This window comes from Delphinus delphis, chromosome 10 (genome assembly GCF_949987515.2).
Source record: "Delphinus delphis chromosome 10, mDelDel1.2, whole genome shotgun sequence".
Lineage (NCBI taxonomy): Eukaryota > Metazoa > Chordata > Mammalia > Artiodactyla > Delphinidae > Delphinus > Delphinus delphis.
The window spans coordinates 56,982,441-57,004,161 of record NC_082692.2 but is presented as its reverse complement, the minus strand read 5'-3'; the positions used below and the strand labels follow the sequence as shown (position 1 = coordinate 57,004,161).

Here is a 21,721-nt window from a genome sequence, read left to right as displayed (position 1 = left end):
GTGCTATAGGGTATACTACATGCCAAGTATTGTTTCAAGTGCGTTACACTTACGAACTGATTTTATCCTCAAGGCCCTATGAGGTAGCTCCATTTTACACATGGAAGACGAAAGGAGGCAAAGCAACTTGCCCAGGATCACACACCTAAAGAAAGCGGTGGAGGCAGGATTTGAACCTAGGCTTCCAGGCACAAAATCTGTGCTCTTTACCACTATAACATATTGCTTCTTCTAAAAATAGGAATAGAAGAAAACTTCCCAAACAGAGTAGAATATTTATCACAAACAATGAGGGTGAACGCCACATAAAACTGTGAAATCCTAAAAAACCTTTCTCCTGAAAGTTAGGAACAAGACACTGAACGCCTGTTATTCACTATTCAACATTTTAAAAATATTTGTGCTCATGCAAGACGTAAGTGGCATACAGATTAGAATTAAGAGAACACTAATCGTTACTTATTGTATACCTAGAAAAGCTAGGAAATGAAACTGAAAAACTCTTCAAACCAAAACTAATCTAGCAAGGTAATTGGATCCAAGTAAAAATTTTTTTTAAATCACTAATTATTAAAACACTAGCAATAACCAGTAGAAATTGAGGTGTGGCTTTTAAACGTAGCCTCTTTTCCTGCAACCAAGAGCCTGAGTGCTTTTCTAGCAAGTAAGGATATTCACTGCTACTTAGCACCTAACCCGGACGGATGGTGGTCAGCTAACAGGGTTATGAACAGTGCTGGACCACTCCCTCCAGAGCCTTAGTGTGGTACGGTATAAGCAGAACCAGAAGATAAAAAATTACAATACTCGACAGAGGGTTCTCTACTAAAGACATAACCAGTCATGTTGAAATCAGAGTAGAGGGCTGGACCCGTGTGTTCATATGGGGTTAGGCTCTCCCCTGGAATCTGGGAGCTTCCAAAGCAAAATATTTTTAAAAAGAAAGTCCTATTGGTTTAAAAAAAATGAAAATAAACACCAAAAATATAGCTATAACAGAAATTTAAAATATTCACAAATGGCAAATTTCCAGTTCTGTCCTCGGTTCAGTAATTTTTTAGGCTCCTAATAAACACTCTAACATTTTCTGAGATGCCTCACCCAGAATCATATCTAATTCTTATTTTCTTTCTTTCTTTTTTTTTTTTTTGGCGGTACACGGGCCTCTCACTGTTGTGGCCTCTCCCGTTGCGGAGCACAGGCTCCGGACGCACGGTCTCAGTGGCCATGGCTCTCGGGCCCAGCCAGGCTCCGGGCGTGCAGGCTCAGCGGCCGCAGGCTCAGCGGGCCCAGCCGCTCTACGGCATGTGGGATCTTCCCGGACCGGGGCACGAAACCGTGTCCCCTGCATTGGCAGGCGGACTCTCAACCACTGCGCCACCGGGGAAGCCCGTAATTCTTATTTTCTTGAGCCTCAACTCTCTTCCCCTTCTTCTCCACTGTGTCGGAGACACAAATCACAGCTCACAAAAATCTCTCTCCTCTAGGTTATGTGCCTGACATTGCCCCTCTAACCTCCTCCTCCTCTGCCACACTGCTGATCCTGTCATATTGCTAAGAGGAAGAGGGTAGCTACCAGGGGCAAAGATCCCCTAGCATTGAGGCCCTACTACAAGGATGGAAAGAAAAACTTGTGTCTGATACATGACTGTAGAAGAGGAAATCCCCTGAAGAGATTTTCTTATGCCTTTGAGGTATGAAAGTTGGCCCAGAAGATAATCACAATAATTAAGCGTACACCTCTCACCTAAAAATCAGATGACAGTTGCAGGCATCTAGAACTAGTTGGTAAGGAAATCAGAATGGTGTGACTCTATTATTTTGTCACAAACTTCATTACTGTTCATTCCAATCATCCAAGAATGCTAGGAACTGAAATTGCCATGGAAGTTGAGTCTTCTTTGCAGTAAACTTTGATGCTGTTCTTGTACTTAGACAGCAGGGTGGAGAAAGCTAGTACAGAACCGGAGTCTGTGTTCATGGCAAAGTACATTATCACTGGAACATGACAGCTGCCTCCAATACCTAGATACATACATATACGCACACACCTGCACACACTCAAACACAAATCCATTAACTCTCTGAGGCTGAGGTAACAGTAGTAAGACTCTAAAGGACACAAGGAGAAGATATGAATGAGGCCTTTGTATTTGATATCCTATGATATCCATCTTTAGAAATTTTAGGTCTGGTGGTGAAAGGGGAGTTCATGCCCACTTTAAGCATGGTTCAGTTGGAGAGGCGAGTTTTTAAAAGCTATTTAACAACTAGAATATGCAAAGTATTATCTATATGCTAAAAGAAATAGATACTATACCCAACCTGAAAGCCTCCATGAAGTTAGTATAAAAGGACACAAAGGGGCATTAGGTTGAGAATTGACAAGGCAATTATATAACAATTGCAAATTACAGCACAGGTTAATTCAAAACACTGAGGTCAATCAACAGGTTAGGAGGAAAAAAGGAGCATTTTAAGAAGAAAGTCCTTCAGAGATGACCTAGATCTTAAAGGTTCAAGGGACACAGATTGGCCAACAGGAAGAAAAGCTTTTCTAGGTAGAGAACACAAGTGATGAGAGTCTAGATTAAAGTAGTTTTAAAAGGGCCACATTCAAGAGGTAGAAAGTATGACTCAGAGTCTTGGAGAATGACTTTATATAAATGGTAAAATGGAGGAGGCGGAATAGAATAAGGAAATATCTCTTTCCTTAAGAATATAATTGTGGGACAAATAATTAAGAAACAAGATAGATTTTAATTTTTTTTAAAAGTGAAAGAAGGGAATTCCCTGGTGGTCCACTGGTTAGGACTCCTTGCTTTCACTGCTGAGGGCGCAGGTTTGATCCCTGGTCGGGAAAGCTCCCCCACAAGCCGCATGGCGTGGCCAAAAAAAAAAGGTGAAGAAAAAGGAAACCTACAAGCACATGAAATGTGTAGTCCTTAGTGGGGAAGGATGGTACTGTTACTCCCACTCTCTCACCTTCCTGACCACCAGAGAGCATTTAGGGAATGATCCACTTTGATTAGTGGTTCCAAGAGGAGACCAGGGTGAGCATACTTCTTCTATAGAAACCTTAACTCAGAGTTCCTTGCTGTCTTAGAGAATCACGTCTTAAAAAACAGACCAAGCCAGACCTGACTGCTTTTCTCCAGTGTGAGTTCGCTGGTGGTGATTGAAAGTAGAACGCTGACTGAAGGCTTTCCCACATTCAATACATTCATAGGGTTTCTCTCCAGTGTGAACTCTTTGGTGCACAGTGAGTTGTGAGCTGTCACGAAAAGCTTTCTCACAATCTTTGCACTTATATGGTTTCTCCCCAGTATGGGTTCTCTGATGTACCATAAGGCTAGAATTATGACTGAAGACCTTCCCACATTCATTACATTCATAAGGTTTCTCACCAGTGTGAATTCTCTGATGAATAATGAGGTATGAGTTTTGATTGAAGGATTTTCCACACTCATTGCATTTATAGGGCTTTTCACCCGTGTGAAGTCTCTGATGTCGAATGAGACATTTACTCAGACTGAATGCCTTACCACACTCATTACATTCAAAGGGTTTTTCTCCAGTATGAATTCGCTCATGGTCAGCAAGTTGAGAGATCTGATTAAAGGCTTTCCTACACTCACTGCATTTGAATGGTTTTTCCCCAGTGTGGAGGCTCTGATGTCGAATAAGACATTTACTTCGACTGAACGCCTTGCCACATTCATTACATTCATAAGGCTTCTCCCCAGTGTGGATTCTCTGATGGTCAATAAGATTTCTGTTAGAACAGAAAGCTTTCCCACACTCATTACACTTGTAAGGTTTCTCACCAGTGTGAAGTACCTGATGGCGGACAAGGCTTTTACTCCGACTAAAGACTGCTCCACATTCATTGCATCCATATGGTTTCTCCCCAGTATGGGTTCTCTGATGGTCAAAGAGTTTGGAACTCTCATTGAAAGCTTTTCCACATTCAATACATTTATACGGTTTCTCCCCAGTATGGAGTCTCTGGTGTTGAATGAGATGGGAGCTGTGGCGATAGGTCTTACCACAGTCACTGCATTCATAGGGCTTTTCCCCTGTGTGGATTCTGAGATGGACTATAAGCTGAGAGGTCTGCCTGAAGGTCTTGCCACACTCATTGCACTCATAGGGTTTCTCCCCAGTGTGGATTCTCTGATGCCCAATGAGGTGAGAACTCCAATTAAAAGCTTTGCCACATTCATCACATCGATAGAATTTCTGCCCCTTCAGAACTCCTTGATGTTCTGCAGGACTGGAGGACAGGTCTGGATGTCCCCCAAGTTCCTTATATTCATCACACCCATCTTTTGTGGATTTATTTTTATCTTCCTCTGTTATTTCCAAGAAATCCCTTTCCAGTCTGGTCCCTTCTTCACCTGAGGGTTGAAGTTCTAGCTTCTCTAGAGCCTCTTCACAGGCATCTCCAGCTTCTGGTTCTCCTGGAATCATTCCACAGAGTACTACTGAGGTTCTATCAGATGACTTCAAAACTTTAGAAAGTTCCTGCTTTGGAGGCAACTCTGAACTCTCCATCCTGTTCTCACCTGCTGCCAAAAGAAAGAAGAAAACAACTTTCACTCATTTCTTGTCCTACTGAAGAAAGAGAATCATCAGGAGTCTATGTACTTGAAAAAACTTCACATTACACGTAAGGAATGAGGAGACACATTAAGAACAGGAGAGGGCTTCCCTGGTGGCCGATGCAGGGGATGCGGGTTCATGCCCCGGTCTGGGAAGATCCCACATGCTGCGGAGCGGCTGGGCCCGTGAGCCATGGCCACTGAGCCTGCGTGTCCGGAGCCTGTGCTCCGCAACGGGAGAGGCCACAACAGTGAGAGGCCCGTGTACCGCAAAAATAAATAAATAACAGGAGAGAAAATGGGAAATGGCTCAAATTTTTCTTCATGGACAGAAAAACAAAGAAGGGAAGCTGGTCAGTGGAGGAGGGCGGAAGAACAGCCCTCAGGACAGAGGGATGCTGAGCCAGCACAGCCAGGTGAATAGGCCAGTTGAAAGGCAAGAGACCAGACTGTAAAGCACGGTGTGATCTTCCAGAAGTCACTTAGATGTGATGTCTCCTTAGTAAAATGAGGAACCCTAAGGTCCTTTCCAACCATGACATTGTATGGTTCCACACTTCTCAGCAAAGATGTTGGGGAGAGAGAGTGGTGGCAAATACCTCAAAACAAATATGAGAAACAATGTGGGCAAACCTGAGAGTAGAAAGCAAATTTATATTATGAGGATGTGATTAGGAAAAAGTGTACATAAAGAAGTGATTCTGGTATAACAGGACAGTGACAAGATTTGAAGAAGTCATGGGTAGAGAAATACTGGGGAAAAGTATTGAAGGGGAAAGCAAAGCTGTAAAATTGGGTACCCCCTAGTCCCTGGAGCACTGGACTGGTAGGTGTCAGTAGACACTCCTATAAAAATTAATTTTTATAATTTGAAACGTAAATCAAAATACATGTTTTGTATCTTGATAATCTGGAGTCATAATGAGACTGACCAGCTGAGTATCTGCTTTTGAATTCTAGATTTTTTGAATACAAAAGTTGGGAGAAGGCAGAGCAATCACGGTCATACCTAAACACAGAAATATTGGTTCCTTTCAATCACATCTTAACCAAGGCCGCAAGCCATCATACCACCTTAGCATACGGAAAGTTAAAGATATTTGGTTCAGGGCTTCCCTGGTGGCGCAGTGGTTGAGAGTCCGCCTGCCGATGCAGGGGACACGTGTTCGTGCCCCGGTCTGGGAAGATCCCACATGCCGCGGAGCGGCTGGGCCGGTGAGCCATGGCCGCTGAGCCTGCACGTCCGGAGCCTGTGCTCCGCAACGGGGGAGGCCACAGTAGTGAGGCCCGCGTACCGCCAAAAAAACAAAAAACAAAAAAAAACAACAACAACAACAAAAAAAAAGATATTTGGTTCATTGATTCTAAGCTCACCCTCTCCAGAGTAGGCTACTGCCCTAGACCGGTCAACCCCAGAACGTGCCCTGACAACAGCCCCTTCCAGGAAGCAGCCCTGCCCCTGTCTTTCTGAAGGGGAAGCTGAGGCAACCATGCTTTGTGCCAAGCAACCCAGCTCATCCCATGATGGACAACAGGTGATTGGAACAGGGCCAAGCACTAGACCCCAGTGTAGCTTATCTGTAGATTAGTCATCAGCCTCTGCGTGGCCTGGGCCAACGTACTGCTCAAACAAAGATGATATTTAATGGCTGAACCATCCTTGGAGTCCCTTTTTACATAAATTCTAAACGGAAGGATGGAAAAACTAAGGAAATTACAAGAGCTCAAGCTGAAATGATGCATGGAGAGTAGGCAACCATCAGAAGCCACAGCAAGCAGAATATAGGAGGAAACAAAGTCTAATTAAGAAGGAGCTCGGAAGGGGAAAAAAGATTCAGAATAAATAAAGAGAATGGGTATTAGTGGGAGGAGCAAATGGATACGCAGGGCAGAGCTGTCTTACGACACTGGTGTAAAAATCCTTTCACTTCCACTGCTGAGGTTCCCAGGTTCCCAGGTCCCCACAAGGCTTCGTTTCCCGAAGTCTGGTCTAGCTGGTCAGTCTGTTCAGGGCTTCCATTCCTTTAGTCTTACTGTAAGTAACTTAGCTCATCACTTACAATAACTGAATGGCACTCTACTCCTTCCAACTACAAACTCTAATAAACTGGCCCAGCTGAGTTAATAATAAGGAGAATGTTAATAACTATTAAAGTGGGTGATGATGGAGAGGGGTTCATTATACTATTCTCTCTCTTTGTCTTTTTATATTTTCATAATAAAAAGTTAAAAAAGAAAATGAATATACCAAAGAAAGTGTAAAGAAGACAGACTCTAAGTACCGGGGAACAGAGTCATTACCCAGTGAGGCCAGGCTGCAGCAATTTTCCAGCATGATGTTCCAGTACAGGGCTCTCTGGCTGAGTGCCAGACCTTTCCACTTTTGCTGAGTATAGTCCACAGACAGGAACTCGAACACTGCAGCCTCCTGGAATGACACGTTTCTACTGCTCAGGGACATTCCCAGTCTGAGGGGCAGAGTCATTAGGGGCACTGAGAGCACAGGGTCGGGGCCCTGGTGGCAAAAGGGGTGGGGGGAGGGTGGGAAGCTGAAAGGACACATTAATAAAAGGAGAAGTCCAGGGCAAGATACAGTCAATGAACTCAGTGGACGGAAGCAGCTCCAGGGGAAGCAGTTAGGCGGGGAAGCCACAGGAGCAGACTCAGAATGGGCCAGAGGCCCGGAGATGAGCTCTAACTATTCCTGGGCCACAGACTTGGAACTCAGGAAGCTCACCTGGGGTCTGACCATCCGGAGCACAGTTGCCGCTGCTTGGTCTCCTACGTTCCCCACTTGGGGAAGGGCAGGCACCGGGGAAGCATGCTGAGCTGAGGGAGGAAAGAAAGCTCTGAGTGGGACCAGCCCTGTTCTTGGCTCCAATGAGGTCTGGATCCCAGCAAGTGGATTCAGGAGAACCCAGGTAGCTCCACACACACGGACCCTCATCCCTGTTCCATAAAGGCATTATCCTTTGTGAGCTGTGAACTTTTCCTGAAGGCAAGAAGGTCCCTGTTCAAACCGAACTGGCGGTTCCTTCCAGCCCTCTCTCTCCCACTCTCGGAAGGAAGCTACACTTCTGACCACCTTCTCTCCCGTGGCTTCCCCAGCAGCAGCCTGCCTGGCCTCCCCCTCACCTCTCTGCCCCTCATTCCCTGGCTTCTTTTCCTTCACCTGCCCTCTCATCACGGACACGGCAGGCGTTCAGGTCTCAGAGGTTCTCCTTTCCGTCTCTCAGAAATCTCATTCTCTAATGCTGCTCTCACAGTTCCTTGTTCTCTCCTCCACATCTAATACAAGCTCTAATTGCCTACTGAACATTTCACCTGGTGTTCCACAGTAGCATAAACTCAGTGTCAAAAACGCATCTCCTTACTATCTTCATTTCCTATCTTCCCACGTTTTGTTAATGATTCCAGACATCAGTCAAAACCTTTAATTTACACTCTTTTATCTAAACCCACATCTAACAGATATTCCCCAAATTGATATTCAGATTCAACACAATCCCTTTCAGAAACCCAGTTGGTTCCTTTGCAGAAATTGACAAGCTGATAATAAAATTCACTGAAAATTCAAGAGTTCCAGTACAAGGCAAAAGAAACTTGAAGAATAAAAATAAGCTGAGGGAATTCCCTGGCGGTCCAGTGGTTAGAACTTGGCACTTTCACTGCCATGGCCTGGGTTCAATCCCTGGTCAGGGAAATAAGATCCCACAAGCTGCATGGCACAGCCAAAAAAAAAAGAAAAAAAAAAAAGTTGAAGGATTCACACTTCACAATTTCAAAACATTTGACAAAGCAGCACTCATCAAGACAGTGTGATACTGGCATAAGGATAGACATATATCAGTGAAATAGATTAAGAGTCCAGAAGTAAACCGATACATCTACGGTCAACATATTTTTGACGGAAGTCCCAAGACCACTTAAAGGCGAAAGAGACTTTTCAACAAATGGTGCTGGGACAACTGGATGTACTCATACAAAAGAATGAAGTTAGACCCGTACCTCAGACTATATATGAAACTTATATGGACAGCAGGCCTTGGCACCTGTTGCAAACTGGCCCCACGGCTCTGTGTACCAAATCACAGATGATGGCTAGCTTTCCCTGAGGGCATGGAACCCTCTGTCTCCCACCATGGTTAAGCAAATTTTTAAAAAAATCACTACCTTCATCCACGATTAAAACAGAGGCCATCATCTCCTATATTTGCTACAAACCAATACCTAGGCAATGTCTCCTGGACTCAGTGAGCACTGCTAGGACTGACAAAATAGAGACAACCGTAAACTGAGATGGGAAGAAGGCTCACACCAGAAAGCCTGTCATCACTCGGATAAAAGAAACTTCAGTGCTGCTACAACGGGATGGAGAATCAATTGAAGAACTACTTTGGGATCATACGCGCTGACGAAGCTGCTGAAGTTCTGGCAGAGAAATGAAGCTTTGCTGCGAAAGAAGGGGATGGAGTAAGGAAAATAAATACACAGAGAAAACAAAAGCAAAGAAAAACTGAGAAGTGATAAGGTACATAACTGAAGGCCTATGAAAAGAGACTTGAAGACACAACAAGGGGAAGCTGAAGAGGAAAGGTGCCTCCGGAGCGGCAGAGGCAGGCTCCAGCCTTGCTGAGCCGCAGCAGCACCAACGGGAGCTGCTCAGGAGGGAGCTGAGAGTCAGAGAAAGAGGCAAGAGACTTTCCCAGCCAAACCTGCAGAAAGACTGGGGAAGAGAAAGACACTCAGGTGCAGAGAAATCCGGGAGTGAGACGCAACAGAATGAGCTGGAGACCAGAAAGAAATATTTTGAAGAAACGCACCCAGCGGGAAATGTAAATGGCACTGACCTATCTCAGGAAATTGAGACCCACAGGGAAATCAGCACCAAACATAAGCCTCCAAGCTGACCTGTTCTGAAGCAGCTGCTGCAGAAATGTCCGAAGAAGTCAGTGAAGTATTTGTAAAGAGGTGATGAGAAGACGGACCAACAGAAAAATGAGGGCAACTGTCTGTGAATATGGCAAAAGATTCCAGCCCTCTGAGCCCAGCCCCTGCAACCATGAACATGGATAAAAGTTAGTGACTTCCTGGGACTTCCCCGGTGGTCCAGTGTTAAAGAATCCGCCTTCCAATGCAGGGGACGATGGTTCAATCCCTGGTCAAGGAACTAAGATCTCACATGCCGCGGGGCAACTAAGCCCACATGTCACAACTAGAGAGCCCACGCGCCATGCAGCCCGAGCGCCACAACCAGAGAGAAGCCCGTGCACCACAATTCCTACATGCTGAGACAAAGATCCCACATGTCACAACTAAGACCCAACACAGCTAAAAAAAATTAAAAAAAAAAAAGAAAAGAAAATCATTCCTTTAAAAAAAAAAAAAGTTAATGACCTCCTGGGCCTTTCGAAGTCTGAATGAAAGCCCCACAGCATAGTAAAGAGATGGGGCCAATGAGCTGAAACTGCCCAATTAAATTTAGGTATCCTAATGTCTCAGGGTTCCTTCCAGGTCTCAACTAGCTTCTGAGGACAGAAGAAAAGCTTCATTCATCAACTTGTTAAGATTATACCACAAATGGGAGCCCCCAGGCCTGGGGAGCAACCTGAGATGGAGCAGGCCTCTTCTCCCCCAAAGCTTCATCCCTCCGCCCAGTTTCATTCCCAAATGAAAATGGCTTTCAAAAGAACAGGGGAAGGGCTTCCCTGGTGGCTCAGTGGTTGAGAGTCCACCTGCCGATGCAGGGGACACAGGTTCGTGCCTCGGTCCGGGAGGATCCCACATGCCACGGACCGGCTGGGCCCGTGAGCCATGGCCACTGGGTCTGCGCATCCGGAGCCTGTGCTGCACAACGGGAGAGGCCACAACAGTGAGAGGCCCGCATAAAGAACAGGGGAAATCCCAAGGAATCGTGTGGGCATTTTTCAGGGACATTTTCTTCGTTCTGTCATTTTGCTTTATCATCTTATATGCAATGTAATTTTGATTTCCTTTTAAAATCCTCATTAAGTAGCCTCTTGTTCTCATGTTTTTCCTGCCCAGTGAGAGTGTACATAAGGTTTACTTTATACACTGATAGTAAGCCAATAAGTTTCTAAGGCAATTGCCCCTAAAGGAAGATTGCTTCTACGAAATAATGCCATTTGCAGCAACATGGATGCAACTAGAGATTATCATACTAAGTCAAGTAAGTCAGAAAGAGAAAGACAAACACCATATGATATCACTTATAGGTGGAATCTAATATATGGCACACATGAACCTATCTACAAACAGAAACAGACTCAGAGACATAGAGAACAGGCTTGTGGTTGCCAAGGGGGAGGGGGCTGGGGGAGGGAAGGACTGGGAGTTTGGGATTAGCAGATGTAAACGATTATATATAGGATGGATAAACAACAAGGTCCCACTGTAGAGCAGAGGGAAATATATTCAATATCCTGTGATGAACCATAATGGAAAAGAATATTTTAAAAGAGAAGTCTATATGTGTTTAACTGAGTCACTCTGCTGTACAGCAGAGATTGCTGCAACACTGTAAATCAATTATACTTCAATTAAAAAAAATTTTTAAAAGAAAGATTGCTTCTAGTACACATTTAAAATGTTAAAATAATATTTATACCAACTTACCAATTAAAAAATGAGCTCAACCTAGTGCCCAAAATTTGGTTTCTAAGGACCACTCTACAATGAATGAAACCAGGAATCCTTGCAGAAATGGTTGATTCCAGGGCTGGAGGAGGTAAAAATACAAGATGAGTAACTTGTGGTGCCTGAAAATCAGAGAAAGACACACAACAGGATGGAAGCATGTAAGGGGAAACAGAAGACAACTTGAAAGAGCTCCCAATGGCCAAAATCAGAATAACTTAAGCCACAAAATAAATAACAATACAGGCAATAAACCCCCAAAATAAACACTGAACATCACACACTGATGTAACTGATATAATTAAGTAAATAAATGAAAGGGAGAAAAGGCACAACTATTCCTCACAAAGAATTCCAGTTAATAAATGTAGAAGAAAAAAATAGAAATGAAAGGCTAGAAGAACATCACAATAATAGAACATCACCTAGAAGAACATCACAATAATAACTGGTACAGACAAGATCCGCCAAGAAATGCTAATTAGTGGCTGAAAGTTGAGGAGAAAGGATATTTCTACGCAAAGTCTCAAAATGTCTTCCTCATAATAATTACTAATTACAAAGGAAAGACAGCAACTTTACAGTGATGAAACTTGGCAGAAATACTGGATCAAAAGTAGTATCACTAGTAAGAAGACATATCGACATCATCCTCAATCTAAGCAGGGGAACATCTGACAACCAAATCGAGAGGGTCATTCTAAAATTACAAATATAAAATACTTCAAAAGTGTCAAGATCGTGAAAAACAAGTAAAACTGAGGAACTGTCACGGACTGAAGGAGAACAAGAAGACATGACAATTAAATGGAATGAGGGATTCTAGATTGGATCCTGGAACAGAAAAAGAACATTAGTGAGACAGTGATGAACCCTAAATAAATCAGCAGTTTAATTAACAGTATTGGACCCCTGTAAATTTCTTAAGTTTGATGACTATACTATGGTTATGCAAGATACTACCTTTAGGTAAAACAGGTAAAGATATAAGGGAAATCTGTAAAGTTCGGACACCCTCTGTGAGGGTGTCAAAATAAAAAGTTGGGTTTTTTTTTTGGCCACACCATGCAACATGCGGGATCTCAGTTCCCTGTCCAGGGATTGAACCCATGCCCCCCGCACTGGAGCACTGAGTCTTAATCACTGGGCCACCAGGGAAGTCCCAAAATAAAAAGGTTTTTAAACTGAAGAAGTCTGAGTTGTTACTGTGTTTATTTCTATCTAGAAATATTAATGTCTAGATATTATGGATTAACTTGGCAATAAGGGCACTGAATACTGTCAATGCTTATCATCTCCAATTTGTATTCTCTTTCATTAATTTAACAAATATTTACTGAGCACCTACTATGTCCTAGGCACTAAGGTCTCTGCAGTGAATAAAGCAGACAAAAAGCACGGCCTTGAGTAGCTTATGAGAAGACAGACAATGAAATAAAGACAGCAACAGGTCTTATGTAGTATAATAAAACAAGGAAGGAGGATAAGAGGCCTAAAATCAGGGACGGAAAAGTATAAGCTCAAAAATTCAGTCTAGAGCACATGACGACTCACCTAAGGGACCTCTTTCAGACAGTTTCTGATATTAAAAATATTGAAGATTGCAAAGTAAAATGACTTATATTTTACTACATTTTCTGTATTTTTTCTCTGGAGAATGACAGCATAGAATGCTCAGGCACTAATACTTCCTGGATACCAGAGCCACAGAAAACAACCTTGGCATAGCTACTATTTTTCATGTTTTTGTCAGTTTCCCTTCCTTATAAGTACATATAGAGGTTTATCTTCAAAACAATCCTATCTTTTTGGCTTATTTTTAAACCAAAATTTGTCTGCCTTTCTTCAGCATTGAGAACAACATGCAAGAGCAGCCTCATCTGTCAGTCCCTGAAAATGCACACATATATACATGAGTATAACAAATGGAAACTCCCTGAAATCCCTAAGAAAATTACTTCCTTGCAAAATAAGCGACCTAACATTAAGGCGTTTTCAGTTTGGAAGTGAGACAGGCTGGGACCTGGGACCCTTCGCGGCACTGCCTGCACCTGGACAAACATCTCCACCAACAAAACACAAAGAAACTATAAGGGACTAAAGCTGGGGCAAATTATGAACAACAAGATACAAAAAGATAAAAAACCCAACTGCCACTTCTAAGGAGCTGGGAGCAAAAGCAGAGTATAGCCCATGTACCCTACACACAGCACCACCAAGGGTGGGTAGACCACTGAAGCCATCCCTCATTTGGGACCCCAGACCTACCCCTACCCTCACCCCAAGTAAGAACCCCCCCCCCCTTCAGGGAGCAAGCAAGGGAACCTGTTACTTGTTTTCTCTCCCTCCTGCTGCCTTGCCTGAATTTCTTGTCTGGCCTTCTCAATTTCTATTGATTAAGGAGGCCAAGAACCCTGGTTGGTGACAGACCCGCAAACAGTTTGAAAGAGGATGGTGTTCTTTTCCTTGCCACCACTCTTAACTTAGGAAGGAGACCATTTTCTTATTTCTTAAGCCTATATGTCAGACGACAGTAGAGTGGTTTTAGGTTAGTGCTGTTACTTGTGTTTAAAAACTGCATTTTAGAGACACTACTCTTTTATTTTGAAAACAGAAACAATCACCCTAATAAAGAATTTGCTATTTTTCTGCACAAACGTCACTTGCTCAGCATTTACAGATTCATGTAGTGTGTATTATACGAAATAAACTGCAAACAAAATGTTTTATTTTAATTATACTTGCAAATATATATCTCAGTGGTGTCATAATGCTGGCATCAATTTTAACCAATAAAGGAACAAATGCATTCCGTAAGTTGAAGATATAATTTTCAAGAAGCAACAGTATGAATGTACTTAATGCTACTGAATAATACACTTTAAATGGTTAACATGGCAAATTTTTATGTATCATATGGTAAATGTTATACATATATTATCACAATACTGTTTTATTACAATACTAGAAAATTTTTAAGCAATAGTAGGATCCTGTTTCGTAGTTTAAAATTTACATATACGTATAAGAGTTTGCATAATCATGCACAAATTTTAAAAGGTCAGGAAGCCTCCAGACAAAAACATTAACGGACTGCAGTTACTTTTACTTTTCTTACGCTCACCCGCGTCATCTAATTACCTGTAATGAATACGCTTTGTTTGAATAATTGGAGAAGTGATAAAACACAGAAACCATTACTCCAAATTCGCGCCCGGGGCAGCGAAACGCAGGCAGATACGCCCTCACCGGGGCGGGGCGGGCTCCCAGGCCAGATCCCCGCCCGGGCGCAGCCTCCAGGCCAAGCCTCACCCGCCGCCCCCCGGGAACCCCGCGCCCGCACAGCAGCCCCAGACGCCCCCTGTTGCCCCGCTCACCGACGCCCGCAGTTGCGAGATTCTCCGTCCCCGGACTGCACGACCCGCCGCACGCCTGCCCCCTTTCCGGGATCTCCGCTGGCCCGTATCGCGCACGCGCATGCCGCTCCGGGCCTCTAGGCCCCTCTAGGAAGCAGGGAGGGCCAACGTCTCGGCTTCTCCCGGGGCCTAGTGCCTTTCTGGGCGGCCGCTGAGCCCAGCCCGTAGGCTTGTCCCCCACACTCCCCACCTAATCTAACCCGCTGGACGCCTGCCTTCTGTTCATGCCCCAGATCTCTATAAGTCTTGTCCTGTTTTCCTACACCCCTCCCCATGTGTGTGCAGGGCTTCCCTCGAGGGCTCCCTCCCCCCAGAGAAGAATGATATCAAAGCTGTTTCTTATCCCCAGCTGCTTGGGTGGACCCCAACTGGGTCTTTTCTTGCTAGGTGCTACTGGCTCAATAGAATGAGACCAGGTTCAGCAGAGCAGAAACTTTATTTGTCGATCAAGGAATGAGGAGGGGAGAGCTCCTGTTCTGAAGCCCCCTTCCCCTTGAGGGAGGGAAGCCCGCAACTTTTAAGGTGTAAGAGGTGGGTGTGCCATCAGAATTTGGGGGAAGAGATGGAGATTTCCAGAAACAGCAGGAGCAAGAGCATTCCTCTGGGCTCCCTTGCACTCAGCACTAGTTGTGCCTAGCAAAGTGCAAGTCTCCAATTTGGGCAGCGATCCTAGCATGGTAATGAAGCAAAGGCAACTTTCACACACTTCCATCTCATCGGCACAGGTGTTGCCCTCGTGGTCAGGCTAGAACCGGTTCAGGAGAGTTGACTTTTGCCATCTTGGGCCTTTCTGGCTCGGGCCGGTTCTTCGGTTTTGCTTATGTGGCCTTCTGCCTTCCTTTCTATTAAGCAAGCACGGCTGTGGCATAGATTAGCAGATTGTGGCGTGGGAACAAAAAGAGGAAGTAGGTTAGCCTCTGTGCCGGTGTGGGTCTCTTTCCGGTGACAAAGCCAGGAGTCAAAATAGTGACCATGCTGGCCAGAAGGAGCTGTTAAGGGGACCACTCATTACTCCCTGGGTCCCCTTTCAACAAGGGGAACCAGATGCTCAGGGAGGCTCTGTTCCAGGACAGTCTCTTCCCCCATCACCACAACCAGGGGTACTTGCTTATTCCCAGCCCACAGGCATACAAAACTCTTACCTTCCCACAGCTTCCAGCTCTTTTATCTTATGGGTGATTTCTAACAAGGCTCACCTAGTGGGTGAACAATGGTACTATTTGCCAATATGTGGAATCCTGGAGGAGTAGGTTTGGGGATAGAGAGGCTGCTTGAAGAAGGGCTGAAGTCACATCAGGAGACTGCCTAGTCCGTGTAGGAGCAAATGTCTTCTGTCGATAACATCAGAGAACCTGGAGGGTGTGGAGCCAATGCCGTAAAGACCACCTGCTGCCATTGGAGGACACGTGCAAGCTGCTGTGTCAAGGGGCCAGGTAGCTGTCCTGGTTGCCCTGTGGTACATGCATCCTAGTGCCAGGCCTCAGCATGTTGCCAACTGATGTTTCAGTAGGAGGGATGCTCATCCGTGCGCTGAGGCTCGGTTCCAGTCATCTGAACCACCCCAGGTTCTTTGTCAATGCCCCAGCCACCAAGGATGGAAAGAGAGAATGGATCCTGGCACCAGAGAGCTATTGATGCGATGGAAGAGAAACCAACGGCACAGCATAAATGAGGAGGGTTCAAGCGGCAACATATAAAAAGTGTAATTGCGGACTTCCTTGGCAGTCCAGTGGTTAAGGCTCTGCACTTTCACTGCAGGGGACACATGTTTGATCCCTGGTCGTGGAACTAAGATCCCATATGCCTCGTGGTGCGCCTCCCCACCACACACACACAAAAGTATAATTGTTAAGAAAATACAACATGGGGTGGTACAAAACCCCAGGGCTAGCGATATTTGGAAACTATTACCACCCCTAGGAGCAGGCTACCTGACAGAAGCTGTGGCCTTCAGTTCAGCGACACGCCCAACCCCATGGTCCAGTGCACAGTGAGCTGGGGTAATAAGTTTCTTGACTCTCCCTTTGATCTCCTGCCAGGACCTGCCACTGGCCCAACTGTGAACAAAGAGTATCTCTCATCACCCAATTATATAAGGGTTAAGTTGCAACCCACTGCACTCTGCACCCTGAGAGGAATTCAGGATGAAAAAAGGATAAGGCACTCTGTGCTTTGGATAAACAGGCCCCTAGATAGTTAAATGTATATCTCAGGAAGAATTTCAATGACCCCAGATTCTTGCATCTTCCCCTACATAGAAAAGCAATGAAATTATTAACTTGAGATATCTGTTCTTTGTGATTAGCAGTAGTCTTTTACTGTGATGTATGCTTGGCTACATGTATTTCCTAGCCAAAAGAAAAGGAAAAAACCGTATATGAACTGGTTCCCCCCCACCTCTTCAGAGAAGTTCATCAGAGCTACTGAGAGGCTGTCTCCTGGTCTCTAGTCCTCAGCAAGACCCTGAACAAAACGTAAACTCACAACTCTTATGTTGTGTGTTTTTCTTTAAGTCAACATGACTCAACTGGAAGCTGGTGGAAGAAGGTCAGCTTCTCAGGTCTCAGGACAGCATTGAGAGTGCCTCATTCTGGTTTTCATCCTGAATTCCTCCTAGGGTGCACTGTCGGTCAGCAGCTGCATTAGCAAATGACTTAATCCTTATGAAACTGGATGGTGAGCAACATTTTTTGTTTCACAGTCTGTTTGAGAGCACAGTGTTCCCACCACAGAGGAGCTCAAGCAGATTCTGTGTTTGGGGTGTGCTTATGTCACAGGACAGCAGCTAACATGGACAGCACCCAGACTTGTGTGGTCAAACAGATCCAGCAGATCGGCCCCTCCAGCGTTTGCACCGCTGCAGAAGCAGTCTCTTTGCTCTGTTTGCTCTGCTCAGAGAGCAGCTCTGTTTTGAAGTCCTGCCCAGCGCCCTGAGGCTCAGCCCACCTCGGCCACTACCTGATTTCCCCGAGAGCCACAACACAGAGCCTGTAACAAGGAGATCTCTTCCGTCCTCCGGTTGGGGGCCTATTCTTGGAGCTCTGTTTCCTGAGTGCTTTACCTCCTTCCACATTGGGCCAGTTTGCTTGGCAGGAGCCCTGGGCAGAGCTTCTCCAACTTTAATGTGCATAGGAATGCAAATCACTTGAGGTTAAACAGGCTTAGCTGGTTAAACTGCAGATTCTAATTTGGGAGGCGAGGGAGGGGGCAAAGACTATGTCTGACAAACTCACAGGTGTGAGCGTGTTGTGTTCCTGTACCAGGCTTTGAGTAGCAAAGAACTGTGAATGTGAATCACTGGCTCTTAATTCTGCTGCACAGTATAATCCCCTGGGGAGCTCTTAAAGCGTTTATATTGCACATCAGCTAAGCGCAAAGCTTTGTGGGTGGGGCCCAAGCGTTCCTACTTCTTTAACTCCCCAGGTGATCCCAACATGTAGCCAAAGTTGACAACCCGGGAGTGCAGGATCCCTCCTTTTACTCTGATTCCCTGCAGTGTGCAAAAGCCACAGGCTGAAGGGTTTTGTTCATTTGTGTGTTTTCAAATTTAAAATGCATCAGCTTTTTGCCTCTAAAAAGAAGGGGAAAAGCTTCCACTTAATATTTTCCCTCCTATTTGAAGTTTGGGTATGGGGAGTGGGAATTTGGTCAGGACTGTGGCCAGAGAAAATAGATCAGAATGTAAGCCTGAGAATCAGCTGTGGCCAAGTGACAGAAAGTAAAATGTCCTGCTGGGATTTTCACCCTTTTTCTAGCCACAAATCTGGTCCCTGTCTTTGAAGACATAAGGCACTAAAGTACCTACTATGAAAAGAGCCAGTGGTCCAGTGTGGAAAATTGATAAGCCACTTCACTAATAACTTCACATCAAATATTTACAAATGCTAAGTTAAAAAATGTAGGGAATTCCCTGCTGGTCCACTGGTTAGGACTCTGCAATTTCACTGCTGAGGGCGTGGGTTCAATCCTTGTTCGCGGAACTAAGATACTGCAAGCCGAAAAGTGTGGCCAAAAAAACGAAATAAAGTAACAGGGTTATTTGTGTTTTTTTGTTTGTTTTTTTGCGGTACGCGGGCCTCTCACTGTTGTGGCCTCTCCCGTTGCAGAGCACAGGCTCCGGACGCGCAGGCTCAGCGGCCATGGCTCACGGGCCCAGCCGCTCCGCGGCATGTGGGATCTTCCCGGAACCCGCGTCCCCTGCATTGGCAGGCGGACTCTCAACCACTGCGCCACCAGGGAAGCCCTTGCCTGTATATTTTCTTAATCACCTCACAATTCCTGTAGCTCCTAGCACACTGCCTGCCACAGATTGGTTTGGGTTGCCCTAGGAAGTAGGGTTAGTGGAATAGCCACCCAGGACAAATCCTTCCGTCTTTTCACTACAGCTTTCCATCATATCCTGTTCCATCTCCATCTAGAGGAAGAGCAGGGGATGGCATGGCTCTGACCTGGGATCCCAGAAGCTACAGAAAGGGGTTTGTGGGTAGGGTAGTGAGGAGGGCTAGTTAGGCTCAAGGACAAGTTTCCAATGAAAACTAAAGTCCCTGTCCAAGAACGGGCACCACCCAGAGGAGCAGGGATGATTCAAAATATTGAGGCCAAGAGTATATCAAGAACAACAGGCAAGGATGAAGGTCAAAACTCACATCAGAAAGTCAGAGCAGGCTGGTTCCTAGGCTATAAATGGAAAAGACTGTGGCATTATCAGCTGGAGAAGCAGGTACAAAGCAGTACAAATTTTAGTTTGTACATATGGTTGTAGCTATTCTGGTTCCAACCATTTTTTTCTTACCATTTTTGAAAGTTCCCATGTTCCAGTTGGTAAATAGCGGCTGAACTGTTTAAACACACGCTGAACCCCACAGGAGCTCCCCGCCAACCAACCCCTCATGGATCACTCATGTGAGACAACAATTGAAGAGTTAATGCCTATCCCATCAAGGACCCTTCAGATCTGCTTTGATCCATTTAGGCTAGTAAATTGTTAATAATTTAAATAGCACCCCTAAGTGAGAAAGAGACCTAAGTAGCACTTTCAGTTCTGTCTGTGGACTGGAGTCTTTGAAGGGGCCTAATATCCCTCCCTACCTGGAGCTCCTCCTCACAGGTAGAATGAGTCAACCAAAAAAATAATGCAGGAGGATAAAAAACAAAAAAGTTTATTTGGGATCTTATTGCAATTGCAATAACTGTAGCTTGGGAGACACAGATTCAGGTAACTCTTGAAAGAGTATTCCCTGATGGGGAAGAGAAACAGGGGCTTATAAAGACAAAAAGCCACGAGGCTGGGACTTCCCTGGTGACACAGCAGTTAAGAGTCCGCCTGCCAATACAGGGGACATGGGTTCGACCCCTGATCCAGGAAGATCCCACATGCCACGGAGCAACGAAGCCCGTGCACCACAACTACTGAGCCTGCACTCTAGAGCCTGTGAGCCACAACTACTGAGCCCACGTGCCACAACTACTGAAGCCCGGGTGCCTAGAGCCCAAGCTCTGCAGCAAGAGAAGCCACCACAATGAGAAGCCTGTGCACTGCAACAAAGAGTAGCCCCCACTCGCCACAACTAGAGAAAGACCGCATGCAGCAACGAAGACCCAATGCAGCCATAAATAAATAAATGTGGGTTTTTTTTAATTATTAAAAAAAAAAAAAAACAAAGGCACGAGGCTCTTAAAAGTTGCCTGGCGGGGTTTCCCTAGTGGCGCAGTGGTTGAGAGTCCGCCTGCCGATGCAGGGGACACAGGTTCGTGCCCCGGTCCGGGAAGATCCCACATGCCGTGGAGCGGCTGGGCCCGTGAGCCATGGCCGCTGAGCCTGCGCGTCCGGAGCCTGTGCTCCGCAACGGGAGAGGCCACAACAGTGAGAGGCCCGCGTACCGCAAAAAAACAAACAAAAAAAAGTTGCCTGGCAAGAATTGTGGTTGGCACTGACACGATCGGAGAAGATTTGTCCTCAGGAATCACAAGATTTTTAAGGGTGTCAATATGCAGATATATTGTTTCTGGCAGATGTTCTGGGTGACTTCATTAGGTCAAAAGGTCAGGTTCCACAGGCTAAGATGTGCATAAGTCACGCTTCCTCAATAGCTTGTTAGCGAGCTCTCTCGGCAATACAGACTCCATTTTTATTTTCCTTCCGCAGAAGAGCATCTCCTAATTAACTCCTTAGTTGCTGGATCATATGGATGATCAGGGTTAGCACGATTGTAGAGCAATGAAAGATGGAGTAGATTAAGAACGTTGGGAGAGAGGACTTCCCTGGTGGTCCAGTGTCTAAGACTCTGCGCTCCCAATGCAGGGGGCCCGTGTTTGATCCCTGGTCAGGGAACTAGATCCCGCATGCTACAATTAAGAGTTTGCGTGCCACAACTAAGACCCGGTGCAGCCAAATAAATAAATATTAAAAAAAAAGAAAAGAAAAAGAAAAGGAAGGTAGGGAGAGCTGGTATCATAGGGCCATGGGGTTAAGGACCTCATCCATTCTCCACAAGCCTGGATAATTATTCACTGCATGGGTGGAAGATGTGAGAGTGCCTGCTAGAAGGAGAGACGGATGTGTTCCATGCTCATGGCCTGGCTCTGGTTACCTTACTTTCCAGACCAGCAGAAGTTATAGATTCCCTTGTGTGACCCAACTGCTGGGGTGTCAGAGGGGTTAGGGGTGTACGGAGCAGGGAGATGTAGAGGCCATAATTGTTCTGTTGGGGATGATGGAGTACAAGTTGGATGCCGTCTTGTAGGCGGCAAGATGAGAGAATCAGGAGAGTTATGAGGAAGATGTTCTTGAGCACACAGTTGACACTTCATGTGTGGTCCTCAGTCTGTAGAAACTGGGCAAGGAATGGGTAAATATAGAGTCAGAATGACTCAACTGTTCCTTCCAAAATCAGGAGACAGACTGGAGACAGTATTCAGAAATTAAGTGGTTAGGGAGTCCTAGGAGCAGGATACAACTTTGATGAACAGGTAGGCCAGGACTGACACGGACAGGGAACTTGGGTGAAGTGTGTCAGTACTATCTACTGCCACCCTGTGAGGGAT

The 21,721-nt window shown here is 45.4% G+C and overlaps 1 protein-coding gene across 2 annotated transcripts; it reads right to left on the bottom strand.

Moving 5' to 3' along the window:
• Positions 1 to 2,371: 2,371 nt before the first annotated feature.
• On the bottom strand, positions 2,372 to 14,708 carry LOC132432176 (zinc finger protein with KRAB and SCAN domains 7-like). Of its 2 annotated transcripts, XM_060022215.1 has the most exons (4): positions 14,639 to 14,708; positions 7,342 to 7,433; positions 6,906 to 7,032; positions 2,372 to 4,568 (listed from the first exon to the last, which is right to left on the bottom strand). In XM_060022215.1, exons 2-4 carry the CDS (start codon positions 7,354 to 7,356, stop codon positions 3,118 to 3,120), a joined length of 1,593 nt encoding a protein of 530 aa, XP_059878198.1. In that variant the 5' UTR covers positions 7,357 to 7,433; positions 14,639 to 14,708; the 3' UTR covers positions 2,372 to 3,117. The 2 variants fall into 2 exon arrangements, with proteins under 2 accessions (XP_059878198.1, XP_069397246.1); XM_069541145.1 differs by lacking the exon at positions 14,639 to 14,708 and having other exon boundaries at positions 2,372 to 4,571; positions 7,342 to 7,420.
• Positions 14,709 to 21,721: the final 7,013 nt, after the last annotated feature.